The 24,396-nt window shown below is 41.4% G+C and overlaps 1 protein-coding gene across 7 annotated transcripts in view; it reads right to left on the bottom strand.

Annotated features, from left to right (window-relative positions):
• KIF16B (kinesin family member 16B) overlaps positions 1-24,396 on the bottom strand; it is a 447,597-nt gene that overhangs the window by 137,216 nt on the left and 285,985 nt on the right. For all 7 annotated transcript variants that reach the window (XM_004376454.1, XM_023731419.1, XM_023731420.1 and 4 more), the window contains one exon: positions 3,069-3,158. In XM_004376454.1, coding sequence (XP_004376511.1) covers positions 3,069-3,158 — 90 coding nt within the window. The remainder of the gene's footprint in view (positions 1-3,068; positions 3,159-24,396) is intronic.

Here is a 24,396-nt window from a genome sequence, read left to right as displayed (position 1 = left end):
GTGAAAATACACATAGCCAAAGATACACCATTTCAAAAATTTCTACATGCACAGTTCAGTGACATTGACTACGCTCTTCCAATTGTGCTGTTATTCTCACTTAAGATGAAGGCTTACAGAGCAAAATAGTTTCTCATTTAACAGTTACTACAAATGTTGCCCTATGACAATGGTTAACAATCTCACAACACATCAACAATATCCTTACTCAACCTTGGGTTCCCTATCACCAGCTTCCTTGTCCCCTTCTGCCTTCTGGCCCTTGTCACTGGACTACTGTACCTCGTTAGTCTCATTTGGTTTTACGGGGCTGTCCACTCCCAGGCTGAACAGTGAACCTCAGAGATCTCTTTGTATTTTTTGTTATCCCCCCTGATCCGGTACTCCAATCACCTGTAGGTTATTCCTCTTGATAAGTCTCCCTCTTAATTGTTAGAGTTTCTTCATTTTAATTCTTTTATCTGATTTTTCCTCAAAAAAGTTGGTGTCAAGTGCTTTATCTTCAATCTCACTAATTCTGACTTCTGTTGCCTCAATTCTGCTCCTATGACTTTCTACTGAGTTGTCTAATTCTGAAATTTTATTGTTAATCTTCTGCATTTCTGTTTGCTGTTTCTCTGTGGATTCTTGCAGCCTGTTGAATCTGTCATTGTGCTCTACTATAACCTTCTTAAGTTTCTCTATTGCTTTGTCTGTGTGCTCCTTGGCTTGTTCTGCATTTTGAATGATCTCCTCCCTGGTCTCTTGAAGAGTTCTGTATATTAATCTTTTGTATTCTACTTCTGGTAATTCCAAGAAGTTTTCTTCCTCTGGAAGATTTCTTGGTTCTTTGTTTTGGGAGCTTGCTGAAGCCATCATGATCTGCCTCTTTATGTGATCTGATATTGACTGTTGTCTCTGAGCCATCAATAAGTTATTGTATTTATTTATTTTATGTTTGCTTACTGTGTCCTAGCTTGTCGTTTTGTTTTGATACGCCCAAATAGGCTGCTCGTGTGAGCTAGTTTGATTATTGGTGGCTTTGAAGCTCTAACATCCTTTCACTAGGCGGTTAGATCTGTTATAGGTATGTAAGCCCAGGAGTCCATTAACTTTTCTTGTATGGCTTCAGCTCAGGTGTCCAGGTCGTCAGTCACCAAGTGAGTGGTGCAGGCTCTCACCTACAGTCCTAGACGGCAGGGATGATTAGAGTAGGCATAGGTATCTAGCTGCAGTAGGGGGTCACGTGTGGAACAAGGCAGGGGCTGATGGCTGCCTGAGTGTCTTGGAGGAAAGCATGTCACTGTTCCCTAGAGCGCATAGCTGGGTGGGTTTTGCAGCTGAACTATGGGCACCCTATGCTGTTGGCTGTAAGGACTGGGAGGCACAACTTATCCTTGGACCCATCATGGGTGGCTAGGTGGTGTGGGTAGAGCCAGCATTCCTCAGGCCCCCGATGTGGGTAGGTGAGGACCCTGTTTAATGGGCAGAGTGGTATCAAATGTCAGGAACCTGTCACTCCACCGTATAGCTGATGCAGTCGAAGTTAGGCTTTAGGTATATACTCTGTTTTATTGTGCTTATGAGGGCCTATGCTGTTGAAATGGGCCCACACGAGTTTATGCAGGAGTGAAAGGCATTCAAAGTCCGTGGACCCCTTATGCACGTGCTTAGGCAAAGGAGCTGTACCTGTCCTGAGTTCCCGGCTTAGGGGAGCTTCCAGATTATTTTTTCCCATTTGTCAATTTGCTCCGTCTCCAAGGCCGGGAGAATAGCTCAGGGGATGAGGCAATCACTGAAGCCAGCCCAGGACCCAGTGAAGAATGGTGAGGCAGGTAAATGGGAGACAGGTTCTTCCCAAAGAGGGTGTTTTTTGATCCATGCGGTGGGTTAGATGTACGTACTTATCTTTTGCCGATCAAGTGCTGCTTTTCGCTGGTCCTAGAGGCCTGAGTAGGCTCTCTGCCACTCGGTCTCGCCCAGTGTGGAAAATGCGTCCCAAGCACCATTGTCTGCCTCACCAAACATGCCCGAATCGGTTGGCAGCGTGCCGGTTCCTGCCAGGTCAGTTTTGGCGACTCCTCACTGCTTCCAAACTGGCTCTCCCTCCCCCGTCACACAGCCTGATTCCTCAACTTTGCCTTTGATGTTCAGGACTCCTAGATTGTCATATATAATCGATTCACTTGTTTTTTCAGGTCTTTGTTGTAAGAGGGACCACAGGAAGCGTCTGACTACTCCACCATCTTGGCCCTGCCTCCTGACTAAATTATTTCTTAGGACATCATAGTAAATTATAAAAACAGTACTGATAAGCAGCTCAGTGAAAACAAGCTAATTAGACTGAATGTGGATTGATCTGCTGTTAGTTCAATCCCCAATTCCCAAATAGTTGTGCCAATGGAAGGCTTTCTTTAGTTGAAGTGAAATATTAACAATAATAATAAGCCATTGCGGAAGACACAAATTCATTCTAGGTGTACTTTTGTTTGTTTAAAAAATATCTTAAAAGCTAGTCTTTGTCCAAAAAAAGAAAAGACAAGTACTGTATCAATAAAACCTGGATATCTGATTTGATGCATGAAATGCCTCTTTGCTTCTAGGTAATTCCATATTTACGATCTACTCCCCTCCACATCTGATGGCAAAATACCTCTTATGACCCAACTTCTTATTAAATGGAAGTTTGAAATTAATGTAGTATTTTTTAAGAGGGAAAAGGCATATCTATACAGAAGAATTTATAGTTCTCACTCCGTAGTTGAGAAGTTGAGAATTAATTAAAATATTTAAAATTCATCGTAAAATTCATGGAAATGATACAGAGTTTATTTATTGCTACATGACTTTCAAAATCTTGTGTTCAGAAAATATTTAAATTGTGTAGAACAGAACTGGAACAAAGGACAAAAATTTTAAAAGCTATCTTTGATAGATGAGTAAGTGAAATAAAACTTAGTGACACAGGCTAATATTTAAAGAGAGAGAAGGCAAGAAAAAGGATGAGGGAGACGGCATTGATAATGCAATCAGATCTTTCACTTTATAAAAAAAAATTCTCAGCGGGAAATAATTATTTCATAACTTACCTCTGCATACTTTAACTTCAATGTTTTATGCATTTCTCGAAAACGACTGTAACGCCTAAATACGGTCCATGTCTCATCTAGGACAGAAATCTATTAACCAGAAAAATCAAAATAAATCAGCATTAATTATTAGGAAAAAGGGACTAATTTTTTTAAATTAATTTAAAAAATTAAATTAAAAAAGTGATTAGCATGTGATATTTTTCCAGAATTGAAAACAACGTAGCTGTATAAGACTTAAATAATTGTATGCTACATAAATATGCATATTTGACTTCCAAATCTAGTTATAACCAGCATGTGCCTATGAAAAGTGAGGGGTAGATAGTTACATCTTAATCAGTTATAAAAGTGCCTTTAATTCTCCAATTGCATGGTAGAAACGTAATTCCCAGAATGATCTTCTATTACAGCAATGTGTCCATACAAAATGTAGGCCACCAGATGCCATGACAGTGGGCAAGAGTGGGAAAAAAAGAGAGAGAGAAGCAGCAGAGGAAAAGGAGGAGGAGGAGGAGGAAGGAGACGGAAAAAAGAAAAAAAAATGGAAGGCTAAGGGGAAGGAGGACAAAGACGAGGAGAAAAAAAAATTTTACTACATCTCAATGTTTGTTAGTATAAAAACACAACCATATATTCCACTTTTCAGAGGGAGAATTACTAATGCAGGCTTTACCTGGCAGTGGAGCTTCCTGTTTCTACTGAATGAGTTGACTAGAGTGGAAACACTGGCATAAATCAGCTCACATATTAACATCACAGTGACAAGGAGAGGTTGGTAGGCCACATCAGCCTTCACAGTCACGCCAAAAGCACAGGCTATTCCTTCTCTACCAAATGCAGTCCCAGTTGCCATCTGTAGGTGAATGAGTCTGAAATTCTTAGCTCTACTTCCTACCTTTCTTTTGAGCTCCAGACCCACGTACCTAACTTGGAGACATCTTTCTTTAGATATTACACAGGAATCTCAAATTTAACTTTCTAAAACTGAACTCAACATATTCGTCCCAGTCTCAACTCTAGTTTTTCTTTGGTGGTCTCCATCTCAATGCATTTTACTACCATCCACAATGCTGTGCCAGACAGGGACCCTGAAGTCATTCCTGATCACTCTCTGTCTTAGAATCCTCCCATTCAAACAAGAGCTGAGTCTTGCTCATTTTATCTCCTAAACAATTCTTGAATCTTTATGCTTCATTTTTCCCCATTACCGCCATCTTACTCTAAGCCACCACTAGGCTGTGTTTACACTTCTGCTGGAGACTCTTTTTTTTTTTAATTTGAAAAATCTGATTTTATTTTCTGAATCAAAAAGAAGTCTGTTCATGTTAAATTCAGAATGTTTAGCTTTCCATTGATGGATCAAAATACTTTCCAGATATTGTCTAACAGTGCCCAGAAATGTGTAAAAATTAACATCCAATACACCACATTTTGCCAGAAACCCTGGTGGCGTAGTGGTTAAGACCTATGGATGCTAACCAAAAATTTGGCAGTTTGAATCCACCAGGCACTCCTTGGAAGCCCTGTGGGGCAGTTCTACTCTGTCCTTTACGGTTGCTATGAGTTAGAATCGACTCAATGGCAATGCAGTTAACACCACATTTTAAAGAAAATAGTTTAAAAATCGGATCTATTTCTAAGAAACCCTTCTCAAAGGTCGAGGCACTGGCAATTCTAATTAAAAATTTTTAAAAATGAACAATTATTGGAAATTTAACTGACAATGGTTTTTAAGAGTTAAAAATCAGATCTCTTTTAAAACAGAAAAATTTAAAATATCTGTGGGCTATAACACCTGACAACAACTCTAATTAAACATAATACTGCCCTACCCCCAAAGTACTAAATGTATTATTTCAACTTGGAATTGGAAAATTATAAAATGAAATTTTTAAATTATACTATACACATATTACTGCACCGTTTTAATTGTCATTGTCTACATCTACATTTGCCCTCCTCCAATCCATTCTTCTACACAATTGACAGGGAGTCTTTAAAATTCAAATCTGATCATGCCATTTCCCTTCTTAACATCCTCTCAGGTACTTCATGCTGCTCCTACCAAATCTTTAACATGGCCCCCAAGACCTGCATGCTCGGCACCCACTGCCTGCAGCAGCCTCACCCTTAAGTCTTGCTCCCCTTAGGTGTCCTCACTCCTGCCCCACTCCCTGAATGCCCATATTCCTTCCCACTCCAGGGCCTTTGCACGGGCCACGTCCCTGTGTGGGAAATCTGTTATACGAAATGCCCTTCTCAAGAACAGTAAGTCAGCCTGATGCTCTATGCCTGTGGTGTATTTTTAAAGCTGGTCCACAAGGCACACAAGCTTGGGAAACACAGCTCCTAGCAGTTAAGCAGGGGTCCATTCTCTCTGGCTATTTCCTCCTCCACAGATCCCAAATGAAGCACTGCAAGCCAGCCAGCACATTCCACAGTGACATGAGGGCTTCCTTAGGGCTAGAGCACAGCAATGCACAGCCTTGGCTGGACACAAACCAGGGATCAGAGACAGAACTGGAATGGGAGTGGGTTCTTCTGCCTTCCCCTGTGGTGCGATGTTGTCTGCTTGCCAGGGAAGTCCAATAAGTTAATAGAACCACGTCAGTGTTTGCTGTAACAGTGACCTGGGAATATTAAGATGTGGCTGTCTCAGAGGTGAGGCTATTCAGAATTGGGCACTTCGGACTCCACAGGAAGTTATTCCTCATAGATGTCAGTCACTACAAGCAGCCCAGGTCTCTGGCAGCCCTCTCAAGTAGTGACTGTTTTCTCCCCACACGCCTCACGTCGCTGTGCTGGGAGGTGGGGTAAATATTCTTGTTCTTCAGTCCAACTTCCAAACCACTGCGTCATCATTCTTTTAAAATCCCTCTACTCTGAAGCGCACACCTTCAGACCCTACCACTCTATTCTACCTCTTGCAAGCATCTATTCACCGTCATCACTTCCCCAATTCCTTGTAAGTTTTAGGTTCTGCTGCTCCATCACTACAGATCTCGTCGTGATTTTTGGTAATTTCATTATCCACACAGATGATCCTTCCTTCCAACATCCTGATTTCTTAGTTCCTTTATCTCCATCCCTGTTCCTTCCACACTCAACTTGAAAACCACGGTAAATCATTACAATCCCTGCTATGCATACTACCCCAAATCTCTTTGTCCTACTGTTGAAATTCCCTGGATTAAGCTAAACTCCAACCCTTATTAAGTACAACTGTCTGCTTACTCCATGACTACATCTGTAAGCAGAATGTGGCTAAAGAAAAACACACTACCAACCAGGCTGACTGGTCTCATTTTAAAGTCAAATCACCATCTTCAAGTCAGTAAGTCAGTCTTTAATATTACCCACCAGTCATACAAGATTTCCCAATTACATTCATTCTTCTCTTAGACAATTATTTATTAACTGTTTTTCCTCAAGCCTTCATTACCTCTTTCCCTGTCCTCCCTCTGACTGATAATCTTACTTCCTATTTCACTAAGAAAATAGAAGCAATCAAAAGAACATTTCCAAGCACCCTTGACCAGGTCTACTTATCCTCCACCATCTGTGCTATACTTCAGCTTTCCTCCTGTGATTAGGCATGAGCTATCAGTGCTCCAAATGAAAGACAACCCCCTCATACTCACTGGGTTCCATCCCCTCTTGCCTTCTGAAGGACACTGCAATTAACTAAATAACTGCAATTCTCTTCTCTTGCTCCAGTATGCCCCTTCTCCCCTTACTAGATTATTCCCATCAGCATCCAAACAAGCTATTTCTCTCATCTTAAACCCCATCTTGCCTCTCCTTCCCATCCAGCTATCACCTCATTTCTGTCCTTCATTATAGCAAAACTCCTTGAGTTTATTCTTGATATCATCAATTTTTTCTTCCCCGTATTTCTTGAATCTACACCAGTCCATCTAAACCACTCTTAGATACTCTTACTGAGGTCATTAAAGACCTCCATACTGGCAAACCCACCATTTAATTCTTGGTCTTGATCTTACTTGATCTGTTGGCAGGATCTGACAAAGCTGATTACTCTTTCTTGCTTGTAATACCTTTTTCATTTAACTTCCAGGTTGCTGCACTCTCAATTTTCTTTGATGAGATTTTGCCTCATTTTCCTGACCTCTAAACATCAAAGTACGCCAGGGCTCGGTCTTTGAACATGCTTTATTTTCCACCTACACTCACTCCTTTAATGATCTCATCCAGTCTCATAGCTTAAATTTATATGCTGATGACTCCCTGGATGCTCCTATCTCTCCCCTGAACCCAGATTCATATATCCTACTACCTGCTTGATAGTCTGCCTACTTGGATGTCCAATACGCATCTCAAACTTAGCATGGTTAAACTTACCAACACTGATCTTACCCAAACCTGTTCCCCTTGAAGTCGGCCCCAGCTCAATAAATGACAATGCCATTCTCCTACTTGTTCAACTCCAAAACCTTTGGCATCATCCTTGATATTTCTCTTTCTCTCAAATCTCACATCCAATCAGCCAGCAAATCCTTTCTGCCAAAATCTCCAAAATATAATGAGAATCTGACTGACTACTTCTCACCATCTCCACTGTTAATATATTGGTCCAAGCTACCACCATCTCATGTTTGGATTTTTAATAGCTTCCTAGTTGGTCTCCTTGCTTCTGTCTCCCCCCACACTCCACCCTGCCTCCATCCTTCATTCTTTTCTCAACACAGCCACTTTTTAACAAGTGATCTTGTTAAAAATTAAGTCAGATCAGGCTATTTCTTTGCTCAAATAGGACATCTTCCAAAGGCATCCCATTTCACTCAGAATAAAATCTCAAGTTCTTTCACTGGCCTGCAAGGATCTCTCTGATCTGCCTCCTCCTGTCCTCCTTTCCAAATCTCTCCCTAGATCACTCTGCTCTAGTCACTCAGGCTTCCTTGATTAACCAGACTACATCAAACATGCTACATAGCAAGTATGGCCTCAGGGACTTATCATGTGCTATTGCCTCTTTCTTGAATGCTCTTTTCCCATATTTTCATGTGACCAGCTCCCTCACTTCTTACAAATCTTTATTCAAAAGTCATTTTCTCAGTAAGGCCTTCCCTGATTATCCTATCCAAAATTGCATCTCCCCTTTTCTCATTTCAATTCTATATATTCCTCTTCCTTTCTTTTTCTACTTAGCATTTCTTATTACCTAACTTGGTAGATATTTATGTATATATCCTTTTTATTTGTTTGTTTGGTCTCTTTTCTCCCCTAGATTGTAAGCTCCAAGAGGGCAGGGTTGTTCCTCCCACTCCAAGATGCTGGTCACTATACCTTAGAAGAGTATCTGACATAAAACAGGCATTCTGTATGAACAGATAGAAGATGAAGCCCCAAGATGGACCTGTCTTAAATAAACTTAGGTTCATAGTGACAATAAGCCTGCCACACCTTCTTCATTTGTCTGGGTTAGGAAAGGCTCAAAAAGGCCTCCAACAAATTCCATATAAAGTAAATTGGACACGTAGTTCATGGTACGATGCGATTGATTACTTTTGTGTGGCTTTTCTAACCATGGTCTTGTAACTCCCACCCAGGTGATTGGGCAGGATTGTGTGATAGGGTAATTGTGGCTCACCAAGGGGATTGGTCAGTTTTACCTTAAAAGAGAGCCAATTCCAGAGCCAAGAGGAGGATCCTACCACTACCAAGGAAGAACAGCCAGGAACGGAGAGCACAGACTTTGGGCCCAGGATCCTTGAGCTGAGAAGCTCCTTGAAGCAGGAGATTGAGAGAGAGCAAGCTGAAGAAGGTGAGAAGGTGAGAAGTGGTGGCAGGAGAGATTCAACAGCAGGAGAAGGCATGGTAGGCTTCCTGGCCCACAGAGAGAGAAAGCTGAGTGACTCTGAGGCCTAGGGCCAGGGAGAGGCACGTCTGCGAGCATGGTTGGGAAGAGGCTGTCCTGATGAAAGAACTGTATCCTGAGTGTTCTTGAGCCTGAACTGTAACTGTTACTTCCCTAATAAAGCCCATAATCGTGACTCTGGTCTCTGAGTTCTGTGTGGCCACTGCAATGAACTATCGAACCCAGCAGAGAGTGCTGTGCGAGGGATAGTTGGTGTCAGAATTAGTGAAGGTGGTGGAGAGAGGAGGCTTGTCTGGCCTCCACCTCATGGGAGTCAGCCTTGCACTGTTGATCTTGGTTCTCCTTCCACCTTGCGGGGTTGGAGAACGTCAGACACTGCCCCATGCTGTTTTTACAGTGGGACTTTGGCCCGCCGTTGCTTCGTCTTCCATTTTTGAAATCTGATTAGTGAAGTGGCTATTTCAAACCCACCTCATAATTTTGAGTTTCATTCCTCCTTCTCATGGTGGCCCCAGATTAGTGTCTTTATAAGGGATACCACCTTCTCTAAAAATCTGAATATACCAAATACTGGGAAGGGCATGATGCGGCTTAGACATACTGGCAGCAGACATCAAGGGCACTAGGGCGCAAGATAGCAAGACAGAACAGAGATAAAACTGCTACCAGAGAGAGCCCCAGGAAACATCCAAAAGAAACCCCTTCTGTTGTCTTGGTATCAGTCTATAGTACTTATAAAGGGACATTGAATATTACCATATGTGTATGGAGCTGGGAGGAGACAAAGATGGCACACTTGTGAAGAGGAATAAACCTATTAAAAGCTTTGTATATGAATTCCTTTGAGTTGGGTTTAGTTGAGGTCAGTAAAGATATCAGAATGATCTTTCTCATTACTATGCGTAGTAAGTTGAAGAGTGTGCCCCCAAAATTCATGTCCACCCAGAACCTCAGAATGCGACCTTATTTGGAAACAGGGTCTTTGCATATGTAATTAAGGTAAGGATCGAGATGAGATCCTACTGGATTAGAGTAGGCCATAAATCCAATGAGAGTGCCCTTATAAGAGACAAAAATGACCACGAAGACACAGAGTAGGCAATGTAAAGATGGAGGCAGAGACTGAAGTGACGTGTCCACAAGCCAAGGAATGCCAAGGATTGTTGGCAACCATCAGAAGCTAAGAGACAGGCATGTAACAGGTTCTCCCTCAAAGCCGCCAGAGGGAATTCACCCTGCCGACATCTTCATTTCAGACTTCTGACCTCCTAAGTTGTGAGAGAATGAATTTCTGTTGTTTTAAATCACCCAGTTTGTGGCATCTGTTATGGCAATCCTAGGAAACCAATATACTGTATTACCCTGCTGGCTTGAGAGGCCGCCATTAATGAAGAGTGAGGCCACTCTTAAGAACCATTAACACTGGGTATATAGTAAATTCTCAAAAATGGTGAACAATGCAGATCATTATAGGCACATCATGGGTAATGACTTATTTTGCTACCTCAAATCTCTCTTGATACTTTAATAAATAAGCATCCACACAGATCTTAATGACTTCTGCCCTCAGTGGTTCAGGCTATCCTCTAAACCAATGGTTCTCAAAGTGTGATCCCCAACCAGCAGCATCAGATTCACCTAGGAACTTGCTAGAAATGCAAATTCTCAAGCCTCATCCCAGACCTACTGAATCAGAAACTTTGAGGATGAGGCCCAGTAAGCTTTGTTTTAACAAACTTTCCAGGAGATTCTGATGCAGGCTAAAGTCTGAATATCCCTGCTATAAACTACTGCTAGTGTTGCTGCTCCAAAATCAGATATAATCATGCCTACCCTCGCCCCTCCTCGCAAGACTCAAACTCCTTAGCACGGCTTTTCCAGACTGACCCCACTCTATATTTCTCACCCCAGCTCCCAATGGATTAAAAATCATATATTCCACACAACTTGTCAACATAGAAATATGGTGTATTCCTGGGTAGTCACAGGTCTGTTGACCAGCCTCCCTCCCACACACCCCTTAGTGGAGCTGGTGAGCTCCTGCATCAGCCTCTAGGGCACTGTGCAAGCCTGACTCTTCCCTCGGCAGCATCCTCATGCCTCCCTAGAAGGATCACTCATTCCCTTCTCTATGATTTCTTAGTATTTAGTCCACACTTTAATCAGAGCACACATCACAGGATATTCATTTTACTAAGTCATTTTTTATTAATATATACTTAATTATATATACTTAATTTTATAAATGTCTCTCCACACTACACATTTTGAGCTTTCTAAGGCAATAAGCCACCTGCCTTTGGCAGTAACTGAGGTAGAGATGGAGGGACTCTGACTGTAGAGATAAACATTTACTGATCTCCTACTATGTGCTAGGTACTATATTAGGTGCTGGAAGTTTTCTAAGAGATGTACTTAAAATTATCTTGCTGATACGGGCTTGGCCCATATCAGTCAAAATAGAGAAAAAGGCCTGCTGGAGTCTTGGCTCCAGTTATTTTGTTCTGGTAGTTTCTTTGAGGTTCACTGAATCAAAAATTATTCGAATTAGTCACAATATGATTTTTTTTTTTTTTTTTAACGAAGCCCTGAGAATATGGTGTATTCTTAATATACTTGTAATGTAAGTTTATAGTTGGGCATGGAGAGATTTCCAAATTCTTCATCCTTGAGATTTTAGCATGAGTTTAGATTAGATATAGGGATTCCAAAGATTCAATGTTTCTATTTTATATATAAAACATTTAAATCTTCCCTCAACTCTCAACATGTAAACAGGATGCGGGCAATGATGATGAAGAATGAAGATCATCAGGGAGGATCTCAGAAAAGAGGCGAGGCAACCACATGTGTGATCCCGCCATAGGAAAATGGATAAGTACTTGCAGAGCTGAGCTAGGGGAATGGTACGTGAAGTCTGGAAAAAATACATAAAAAAGAAAATGTATATTAAAATCTTCTTTTGCCACAAATTAAAATTGGATATGGAAAGGGTTGTTAATGCAGAGGGGAGTGATAGAAGATCAGTACAACAAATAAATCTGACCAAAAGACTCAATTACTTTCTTCAGTAGTGAGAATGCAGCGCTTCATTACCGTATATCTTTGAGGAGCAAATTCATTACTTCTCTCTCACTGAAAGATTTTGCTGATACAAATAAATCCACCTTTCCTGGGTCATAAAATGATCTACTGCAATTTAAACACTATAAACATGTCCATAAGATACATTACATTTACATAGAAACAATTCTCAATTGAGTGCTTTCCACAATTTACGTTATATACTACGTATTTTCCTGGTTTAAGGATTGTTATTTTGAGATCTGTCATCAGTATATATTTACTTGTGTATATTTATCTGTGTAAAGAGGAGAATCAACAATTTTTCCTCCCAAGAAATATACTTTAACTGGTCCCCATTTTAAGCAGTTATTTCTACAGTTCTTTTCAACAACATTTATTTTTAAACAACATTTGGGGAAGCGACCTCAAGTTTATAAAAATAAAATTCTTTGTATTTAGCAATGGTTTGGGGGAAACTGTCTAATACCAACCTGATATATACTTAAAAAGTTTTGTCAGATTTTTGCAAAATATGCTTTTATGCATCAACATAACTGAATATGTTTGACGAAACATGCAATACATTCCACAGGTATGTATCTGTATAGTAACCACAACTGGTGTATTAGGCTTCATTAAAATATCCTCAGACAACTGTGAAAAAGGAAAACTAACACACTCTCTGAGTTGGTAGACTTCAAAGTGGAGGAGGCGAGATAACCTATGAGGTGTGGAAAGAAACTATTGGAATTTAAAGTCATGTTTATTTTATTTATTTCTTCTTGCATTTCTACTTCTGGAAGTGTTTTGTAATCAATAACTACTACATTTAGTAAATTGTAAGCTTTATAAATAAGGTAGATATACTGGGTGTGCTTGCTCAAGAAGTTTTTCACTGATAGGTATACGTAAGTAAAAAAATCCAGTCTCTAGTCTGTGGCTGGTAGAAGATGAGTTCATGGTAAAGGTCTTGCTATTTCTGGGATGGCAGAATCTAATTCATTAATTAATTTTACTCAATGTCTTATGCAACGTAACTATGAATATGTTTTAGGAAACATGAAATATATTCCAAATGTATGAATCTGTATAATAACAAACATTAATGCATTAGATTTAATTAAAATCTCTTCTAGACAACTGCTCCAAATGGAATTAAGCTTCAGGTAGGAAAAAAAGTCAATTTCCCATTAATCACAACAATATTCTATAAAAGATTCAACATGCCAATCAATTACTCCTTACTCTGGTCCACCTCGAGGATTGCCAACTCTTTCTGAGGACAGACAGTGCCAGTACTCTCTGATTTCCGATGAGCATGTTCACTCCACATGTGCTGAATCGGCTGGTCATTTTCACTGTGACTGCTTGTAACCTCTTCGTGATCTAGCTCACCTCTCCTCTTCTGGACCACTCATCTATATGCCCAGGCTAGACTCCAGGGTCAGTCATTCTGCCTTGGGAACCAGCACCTCAAAATACCTAGCTCCCTAGACCTTCCACTGAGGCCAGCAGAATAATCCAAACATGAGGCAGCTCATGTGGTCAGCTTTCTCTACTTTGTATGTCCCAGGATTGCTGAAGATGGGACCCCAAGGAGGGCAGAATGAACCTACAGGAAACATATGCTATTTACCTCAGCATCTTCCCTACTTGGGAATCATCCCAAATCACATTCTCTGTGGTGGATACCGCAAAATGTTTTGCACTTACAATCCTCACAGACAATGATTTTTTCTACTAAGATGATTATGGTCACCCAAGACCAACTCCCTGAGCATCCTTTCAGCTCATCTCAAAATGACGCTGTCATTGTTTGAATTATATCCCCCCAAAAATGTGTGTATCAATTTGGTTAGGCCATTGTTCCTGGTACTGTGTGATTTTCCTATATGTTGTAAATCCTGCCTCTATGATGTTAATGAGGGAGGATGGGTGGCAGTTGTGTTAGTAAGGCAGGACTGGATCTACAAGATTGGATTATATCCTGAGGCAATCTTTTGAGATATAAAAGACAGAAGTGAGCAGTGAGACAGGGGGACCTCATACCATCAAGAAAGCAGTGCCAGAGCAGAGCACGCCCTTTGGACTGGTGTCCCTGTGCCAAGAAGCTCCTAGTCCAGGGGAACACCAAAGAGAAGAAGGCTGACAAAGAGAAAAAGCCTTCCCCCGGAGCTGACACCCTGAATTTGGACTTTTAGCCTACTTTGACTGTGAGGAAATAAATTTCTCTTCGTTAAAACCATCCACTTGTGGTATTTCTGTTATGGCAGGACTAGATGACTAAGACAGACACTATAGCTACATTCATTCTCCCCTTCCATTCAAAGCATTTTCATCTTCACGTAATTTTCCTTATTCACTTCTACCTCAAAAGACAGCACCTCTCCAAGGCTAACTTAGAACTGTACTTTATCTATTACCAATTTATAACTTATACTTTTCTGCCCTCAGGCCTCTGTCCACACTGTTAGAATACTCTCTAACAGTGCCTAGAATACTCTCTCTCATCTCCACTCACTGAAACCCGCCCATCTTTCTTCAGCAACGAAAAATCTTAAGTCAGTCTTGCCATCTTCCTGATTACCCCTTTAGGACCACATTTTCTCTGTATTGTTCTATTTTTCTACACCCCCCTCCCATTTAAATGTCCCTGAGTGCATGAAGTGCTTATTCATTTTTTGTTCCTTAGTACCTCAGTGCTTCTAGTAGGGATATATATGTGTATGTGTGACAAGCATTAATGTATTAGGTTTAATTGAAATCTCTTCCAGACAACTGTTCCAAACGAAATTAAGCTTCAGGTAGGAAAAGAAGCCAACTCCCCATTAATCACAGCAATATCCTGTAGAGACTGCAACCTGCCAATCAATTATATATACTTGTTAAATAATGAATCAATGAATATAATGGAGACAGTGGAGTCCAAAGTCTCTTTTTAATAAACACTTTTCTACTACGTTTTCCAATTCCTTTTCTATACAAACTGTGGGCAGCAGAATGACCTATATTCTGGTCTGTTCCTGACTCATCTGTAACTGTTTATAAAGTTTTTAGAAAGTAGGTATTAGGGGATATAAGGAAGAGAGCTTAGATTTATAAAACAAAGAATGAGAAAATGCCATTTACCAAATTTCTGTTGAAGAGAACACTCTCTTGATTGAAAAGAAATACTTTAATAAAGGATTTGGGAAAGAATGGGGTAGGTAAGACAGACATTCCTAAGAGACACATGAAGGAACAAAAGGTGGCCTCTAAACTACCTTTAAGAGGATGTGCTCTATTAATTTAAGAGCCTTTTGTTTTCTGAGTAACCTGGTCCTGTAGGTAAGCAAGCTTGGGGATAAAAGCCAAGGAAGTGGGCTAGAGCTGAATTCCTCTGCTTAGTACAGGCAGCAACTGGAGGGATACCTAGGAAGGAAGAGTGGAAAGGCTGATGCTTTGGGGAGAACACAACTGATGAAGGGACTATTTATTTTTTTTAATTGTATTTATTTTGTTGTTGTTATTGAGAATATATACAGCAAGAATACACCAATACAACAGTTTCTACATGTATTGTTTAGTGATACTGATTATATTCTTCGAGTCATGCAACTGTTTTCACCCTCCTTTTCTGAGTTGTTCCTCCCTCAGTAACAAAAACTTACTTCCCCTTAAGGTTTCTAACTACTCTTTCAAGTTGCTGTTGTCAATTTGATCCCACATATATAGTTCTTAAAAGGGTATTATACTTAAAGCAGACATTTTTTTACTAGTTAAGCCAAACTATTGCTCGGTTTTAAGAAGACTTCAGGGGTATTTCTGGTTTAAGGTTTAAAGATTATCTCAGGGCAACAGTTTCAGGGGTTCATCCAACTTTCATGGGTCCAGGAAGTCTGGAGTCCATGAGAATTTGAAATTCTGTTCTGCATTTTCCCCTTTTTGATCAGAATTCTCCTATGGAATCTTTGATCAAAATGTTCAGTAATGGTAGCCGGGCACCATCCACCTCTTCTGTTCTCCTTCTGGTCTCACGGCAAAGGAGGCAGTTGTTCATGGAGGCAATTAGCCACACATTCCATACCCTCCTCCTATTCCTGACTTCCCTTCTTTTGTTGTTCCAGGTGAATAGAGACCAGTCGTTGTCCCCTGCATAGCTGCTTATAAATTTTTAATACAGTCTAAGGGGGTAAGCTCTGCTGCTAACCAAAACGTCTGCAGTTTGAATCCACCAGCTGCTCCCTGGAAGCCCTATGGGGCAGTTCTACTCTGTCCTATAGGGTCATTATAAGTTGGAAACAACTCGAAGGCAATGGGTTTGTTTTTTTGGAAAGGGGTACTTTAAGGTATTTGCTCTGAAATTTGCGAAGTACACTCTTCTCTGGTTCTTCGGAGAACTGCGGGAATGCTTACAAAGCTCTCTTTCTGTAAACTAGAAGGAGAGCTGAGCTCTGCATCCAGGTGGGCATAAAACAAAAGAGACCGCATCAGAGGCCATCAGCACAGTAGGGCAAGGGAATAGCTCACGTCCAAAAAGTGTGTAAGAATTTCCTGGACTGAGTAGGCATTCTCTCTCTATTGCAGCAGGCCCAATGAACCAGCAGCTCCACCAATTTCAGGAATTCTGTCACAAAGGGCGAGGGAATAAGGTGGCCCCAGAAGGTGCCTGGTCTCAAAGACAGTGCACTGTGCAAGGACACAGGCATCTAAGTTAAATCTGCCATGTCTGTTGGTAATGTGGATGGAAGGTGTACAGAGCTTGGAGATCTGTCCTATCTGTTAGAAACATGGTGTGTGGAGCTCAGAGAATGAAAATTCCCGCAAGTAGGAGACCCATGCAAATGTGAGATTACCCAGGACAATCCCCACACACCCTTCTGTGCAGTGCATCAGTGTCAAGCTCGGAAACTGCTTCACAGCCCTTGTCTCCTGAACCTGGTCTGAATCTAGCCTGCTAAGAAGAAATGAACCTCACAATCAATAACTGAGTCCTACCCAGACTACAGAGAACTATGAAGCGATTTTAAATCTACTAGGGCTTTCAGGGTGACCAAAATCCAGTCTTCTGCAATAACTAGAAACAACAGCTTCTTTATGCTTCAATTTCAGCATCTTCCAAATAGGGGTAATGTCATTTATTTTAGTATACTCTTAGAGTAGTTTGAAGGTAAATTTGAGAGAGGGTATGAAGGCCCTGAAGAGTCTGAGAAGACCGATGCCTTTCAAATTCAAGATCATTACTGATAAAGTACTTTTCCCTTCCCCTAACACCTCTGTGAAGTAGGTGAGGGATTGGTGGAATTATTTTACTTTAAAATTGCGGGAAATTGTAAGAATGACAGCCTGAGCAATTTTCCTGTAAATTATCTAGATATCGAGAGGCAAAGCACGGAATGCAAACTCTCTGCAAGTCATCACTAGAGAATTCACTAATGAAAGGCTCTGGACTAAGACCAACCTGAAGCCTGACTTTAGCTTGGTTACTTACTAGCTGTAGGACTCTGGCTAACTTACCAAACTCCCTCAGGCCTCAGTTTCTTCATCGGAAAAAAATTGTAACATCTACCTTGCAGATGGACTTAACAAAAACATAAAGCAGTTAGCAGAGTGTTTGGGAACTCAGCAAGTGGCACCTGCTAGCACTGCTGAGCCTTCTTAAAGGAGACCGCATGTCACACCGCCCGAAGGCCGCAACTGCAAAAGGGGGGGCTCAAACCTTTTTGCATTTATTTTAAAACAGACTTTATCCCAGGAAGGGAGTTTTAGAACTCCCCAAATTCTGAAACCAAGGAGGAGGGAATATTAATATATTGTTAAAGGTGAAAAATAAAAATTTGAAGGAAAATGGAAATTCAAGGTATCACTGTTTTTCTTCTGGGCTTGTGACTCCTTTGTCATTCCTCATACAGGTAGCACTGACTTTGTGAACATAGATACAATTGCCCAAGTAAAAGCAATATAAAGGATTGGCTGGTTTGTGTGAAAACTGGGAAGGAAAAACACTGTTTTTTTCTTGATTGTTTAGTAGAAGACAAAGTTCTTAAGGAGATGGGAGGTGCTTAAAAACAAAACAAAAGAACAGGAGAAAACGTGATTCTTCAAATCCTAATGTTGTTTTTTCTACTTGCTAGTTATGTTAAAAATAGTATGCAAACTGAGAATTTGAATCCAGGTGGACCACGGCATATGGAGTACTCCATTTGTCTCAGCTGTGCTAATACACATGCAGGGAGATAATCTATCACGTTACTAATAAGCAGAGACTCAAATGCCAACACACAACTCCGCTGAACATTTATATTCTATCATGTGGGGAGTAAGTATTTCTAAAAGATGTATATGTGCACGATTTATCTAATAGACTGCAATGGCCCTTATTTCTGTTCTGCCAAATAAAGAGAAATGTCTCTGTAAATGTGATTGCTTCAGCTCCCAAACTGCACATTATTCTGGGTATTTCTTCTTCATGCTTCCTGGCAGGTCTAGCCATCATCAAATTCTGCAGGTTTTTCAAAGTCTTACCAATAACCTCAATTTACAAATGATCTGTGCTTTGGCCAGAATGTAAGATGAAAAGTTAAAATATATTAACAAACCAATACTAAATTCTGAAAAACGGTAAGGACTTGGAAATGACTACTACGTCCAGGACAATATTAAAATAGGCCTCGAACTTCTAAAAAGTACAGAGTGATGTTTGAAAGGTATGTTAAAATGAATGTGCAAGGGAACCAGTATGACTCAGTTGACCTGGATCTGACTTGGACGTCTGAGATCCGGTTCCATGTACTAGGTGTGGCCTCGGGCAAGTCACTCACAATTTCCTAACTGATAAAATGCAATACCCCTATTTTGGTGCATTTTCCATACTTGTAGAAATGTGTGACACAGTGCCTGGGGTAAAAAAGGTGCTTGGCAGATGTTAGTTTACTTCCTTGCAGAGGGGCTGCAAATTCAATTGCCTACAGAGAAGTAACAAAACTCAGAAAGGCCCCAAACCCACTGCAATAGGGCGAGTCAATTCTGACTCATACTAACCCTACAGGACAGAGTAGGACTGCCTCATAGGGCTTCCAAGGCTGTAATCTTCATGGAAGCAGAATGTCACATTTTTCTCCTGTGGAGCAGCTGTTGAGTTAGTACCACCAACTTTTTGGTTGGCAGCCGGGCGCTTAACAATTGTGCCACCAGGGCTGCTTCAGAAAGGCCCAGTAAGTGTAAAATAATAGGGAGCATAACGAGTTTACCATATTCAATTCTGCTACAGAGGATGGATAAAGCTCATAAGGGTTAAGTAACACAGTAAATATCTCTAGAAGCTTATGAGATATAGGCAAATCCCACAGGATGTGTCAGAATAGATAACGAGTAAGCAAGCAGCTTGTGAGACACAGCAGAATTCAAAGATGTGTTAAATATAGGCAGTAAGTTGTTAACCTATAAAACATGTCAAAGATAGAATAAAAAAACAGGATAAAGCACACCAGACTGTTACTTGGAGATAAAATAAGAGGGAAGTGTTAAGTCATGAATAGGCCCTGTATGGGCTGTCAGTTATATCACCCCTAAACTGACCACCCATTGGTGACAATGACCTAGCCTGGTCCCATTCCAGTGTCACACAAGCTGTACCTGAGAAGTGCAGAAAAAAGCAGGGATGGTTGGCTGGCAAAGGTGAGCCATAGCTGCTGGCCAGGCATACCTGCGCCTGCTCTCTCCCATGGTGCAAGCGTGTGTGGCGCCTTGACCAAACCTCAGCTCTGATCCTAGAACCACACCATCAGGGCAGAGGGTTGGGGTGCAGAGAGAGCCCGGACACAGAAACACGGAGTAGCCCAGGTTTGTCTACCTGCTTCCCCACCGTGTGCCAACTTGCACGTCCAATCCCTTCGCTTCTCTGTGTGTGTCTTAAGATTCATTTAATAAACTGTGTGATTAAAGACTTAATTTGGTCTGACAGCCTCTGTGACTGTGCCCTTCGGGACAGTTGGCCTGACAGTGCACCCAGATGCTGCCATTTCATCAAGGTGATTTTCCACCTGAAGGGAGTACCGAGGTCTGTGGCAAAGTGGAGAACAGATGTCCACTGAGTGAGTAGCCACTGTTCAGCTCTGGCCATGTGCTGCCATGCAGGAACGTCACCCGGGTTCCCAGATCTCCCGACTTTCCACGAGATTCTGGGAAATCTGGACTTCAGTGTAAGATCTCTTATTTTTATATGTTAACAACTCATTCAAAATTCAAAAAATCTGTTCAGGCCAAATAAAATCCAACTTTTGCTGCCAGTCTGTTCCTGCTGTTACAAGCTGATGCGCTTCCTTAACTATTTTTCAGTCACTGGTCCAGTGGTTCCTGACCCATGGTCCTTCAGCTGTAATTTTAGGGTCCCACTTGAACTGCCCCTCTGCCATTTACACTTTACCACATCTCACCTTCGGGGTCTCTCCTGTTAGGGAGGGTGCAGCAGATCTGAGACCTCTCAGTGCTACGCATCTCCCCAGCTCTAGGCCTAGACTGAATACAACTGGAAGGGAGGGCTCGTATGTTGTATCTACATTTACGTAACTGAAAACAGAGTGACTGCCACGACTTGGGGTACTCAATGATTATTGGCAGGTGGTCCAGAAGTGTTGTTCTGGAAAACTTCCTTGAGGTTATACTTTCTGGCTATCATTCGTTATTTTTGTTTTCTCTCCTTCTCCCCTCTTTCTCAGGCCACTGACCAGGAGTTAATGCAAAATGAGGCAGCATTTTGGTGCAAGAGGAGGAGATTGTTACTACGGTATGTTAACCAAGAATCGAATGGTTAAAATCAGGCAATCTTGTGTTGGACATCATATGTTCAAGGTAAGACATGTGGTTCCTGATATGTAAGTGAACCAAAGCTGTCATTGCTCTGTGCCATCGAGTCAATTCCGACTCATGGTGACCCTACAGGACAGAGTAGAACTGTCCCAAAGGGTTTCCTAGACTGTAATCTTTACATAAGCAGATCAGCAAGTCTTTTCTCTTGTGGAGCCACTGGTGGGTTGGAACCGCTGACCTTTAGGTTAGAGGCTGAGCACTTAACCGTTGTGCCACCAGTGCTCCTTGGACCAAAGCTACCACCAGTGCTATGGGTCAAAAGGGTTGACCTCCTAGGATGTCAGAGGGCTCCTAAAAGGAGATGAAACTAGAACATGAACTTCCATGAGCACGGGACTGGCAAGTGACCAGGTGCCAAGGACAATGTCCAGAGGGCAGACAGTGGGCATAAACATCTACCTCTTTGTGTAGAAGAGCCAAAACTAAACCCAGCTGAACTAAAATAATCTGTGAGTGAGGGCGCATGTGCATATGCTTGTGTGTTGGAGGGTAAGGTTGAGAAAATGGAGAGAAGACAGGGAGAAAACAGATGGGAGAGACTGCATTCTTGGACTCAAGCACAAAGAAGCTCAATTCAACCACATGCATGCTGGATGGCTGGACAGCCAGCCAGACCACAAGGAGGAGCAATGGGCAAGATGCCTGAATCCATCAGCGTAGACAGAGCACAGAGGGGTCCATAGGAGACAGTTTACATTGGGCACACAGTCACTATGCCAGAGAGAGCATCTTGTGGGCCAGGGATATGATGGTGGTCTAGATATGTTGCTGAGGAATCTTTATTGGATGACCACCATTGGGTAGGCACTGTGTGAGGGTGGAGGAGTCAGTGCTGCACAAGACTGACCAGGTCCCATGGAGCTTCCATTCTACTGGGGAAGGCAAGCAATAAACCCAACAATAACAGAAAAGAGAAAACAACGTGACCGCAGGCTGTGGCATCTGCTGGGAGGGGATGGCCAATGGGAGGGGCACTACCACACCCAGTAAGAGGGAGACTTGAAGACAATCTCTTATAATGATTACTTTTATGTTATACAGGAATAAAAGCTCTCAGGAAAAAAAATATATATATAAAAAAAATACACCACTGTTGGCTTCTTTCTTTCTATCACCATGCTGATATGTAAGTTAAAAGGCAGAGAATTTTAAACAAAGCTGGAAACATCTGCTTTTTTCTCTATAACTTATATAAGAGTATGACAACCTCTGTTAGCCTTAACCGTAGACTTCCAGGCTGGTGCTTTGTATCATGCTGAAATGTAACCTAAAAATTAAATCCTGCCTAGTCCGGTCCTAGCTAACTGAAAATGGCAAGCATAATGCAGTGTAACCGATTTTATGTATTAATCACTGAAGAGCACCTGAAGCTGGAGTTTTAAGATGACTGTGTATTCCAATCAGTGGAATTGCTCCTGACAGTCGCAGTTTAACGCAAGTGCATATTTTGCAGGTACATCCTGCTGGCCAGCAGGTGACATTCAGCAGCATTTAACACAGAACATGTTCTTCTTGGAGACCAGTGAGACAGGCGCACCTTCAGCCTTCCTGCCTCGTCTCTGACACCAGTCGAGGGGACAGACATCTTCATGGCCATGTAGACACAGTTCCAGAGCACCCGCTGGAAAGTACAACTTAAGGGCAATGGGAAATGATACCTTGACTCAGGAGTTTCCAGGAACGTGTCCTTCAGGGACCAGTAAAATAAGGGTGGGGGGCTGACACAGAGCTGACAACTGTTTGTACTGTCAGGTGAGAACATTAGAACAAACTAACACCAAGAAAAGAGAAATTAATACACAAACTGTGATACGTCCATACAATGGAAGCTATTCAGCAATAAAAAGAAACAAATTACTGTTATTCTCAACTTCACGGACGAATCTCTAAAATGTCATGCTAAGGGAAAGCAATCAGACACAACAGAGGAAATGCAGTATGATCCCATTTATAGGCATTCTAGAACAGACACAGCTAATCTATAGTTACAGAAAGCAGACTGTTGCTCGCCTGGACGCTGGAGATAGGCACTGACTATAATGGGACATAGGAAACTTTCTGGAGTGACTGAAATATTCTAAATCTTGATTGGCATGGTGGGTATATGGGTGTATACCTACGTTAAAACTCACCAAACGACACTTAAAATGTGTACGTATGTAAATTATGCCTCAACAAAGCCGATTTAAAAAAATCGAATGTGACCAAAAACAAACAAATAACTCTCTACTTATATATTATCACACAGGTATTTCACAAAAGAAAGTTCTTTTTAATTTTCCCCAAAATAAAGCAGGTATAAAAGACAGTCCCTGTGAATCAAATATAGTTTAGTTTAATGAAAAACTCTGATTTTGTAATTTTAAAGTTTAGTGACAAAACCTCCTCAGGACCCATCAAGGATCAGAAAATGAGCATTTGGAAGCCAAGCTTTCTCCCTCCCCTCGCCCAAACTCCACGCTCCATACCCTACCTCCAATGCCTTTAACATGCCCATCACTACTTCATTCAGCAACAAAGAGACAGTTTGGAGCTACCAGAGTGGAGCTTAAAATGGCAAGTGGCCAGGAAGAAGGAGTGATTTAAATGACTGATAAGCTCTATATAAGGAAGAGGTGAGCAGAAAAGGGTAGGGAGGTAGCGGGTGCGAATAAGTAAGGAAGAAGTTTTTTTAAAAAGAGAGAGCTGGGGCAGCCCATACCTTGGGCCTGCCTTGCCAACTCGTCAAGTGGAGATCTCACCAAAGAGACTTTTGTGTGTGTTCACACTAGTCAGCTCGGCCCCTTAAAGCAACTGGCAGTAACCACCAGCCAGTTACACATTTAACAGGGTCTCACACCAGGGCGGGTGTCAAGATCCTGCTGAGCTGATCCCAGAGGGCACAGGATCTTGCTGTGTGTATTCAAACCCCAGAAGCAGGCTGTCTAAAAGAACTTTAAGATCATCATGCGGAAGGATAGAAAACAAAAATTGATTTTTTTCTTTTTAAAGAGAAGCAATAAGAATTTTTCTAAAGTATGAAGTCCAATAATATAAAATATCTATATATACTAACACTAAATATTCTTTCATAAAGGCCTACAACTAAATAGAAAATAGTTTCTTTTAAAAATAATTTTTACTTTCGCCTTCTTAAATCCACTAGCTCATCAAGAGAAGAATTTATCAGTAGCCAAATTACTAACCTGTGTGACTGTTTCTTCTAGGAAACATTGCCTATACTTAAAATTTACAAATGATGGATGGAGGAGACTGGAACATTTAATTTTCAAATTCAAAACTCTGAGAAAGAACAAATAACCAAGAAAACCCCACAAGACCCACATGAAGATACAACTGCACATCTAAAGTCATTAAGAAGATTCCAAGGGTAAAGTCTCTTTCATTCCCTAAACCTTTTTATTTTTAATAACAAACATGCATCCAGCACTTAGCATGTGACAGGCACTGTTCTAAGTGCTACATATATACACGTACACAGCCCTCACACAACACAGTCGGGCGGGTTTTATTATCTTCATTTTACCCATGAAGCACAGTGGGGTTGCGTGACCGGGTGAGGTTACCTGGAGG

Source organism: Trichechus manatus, unplaced genomic scaffold (genome assembly GCF_000243295.1).
Source record: "Trichechus manatus latirostris isolate Lorelei unplaced genomic scaffold, TriManLat1.0 scaffold00042, whole genome shotgun sequence".
Lineage (NCBI taxonomy): Eukaryota > Metazoa > Chordata > Mammalia > Sirenia > Trichechidae > Trichechus > Trichechus manatus.
This window is presented reverse-complemented; position numbering and strand designations above follow the sequence as displayed.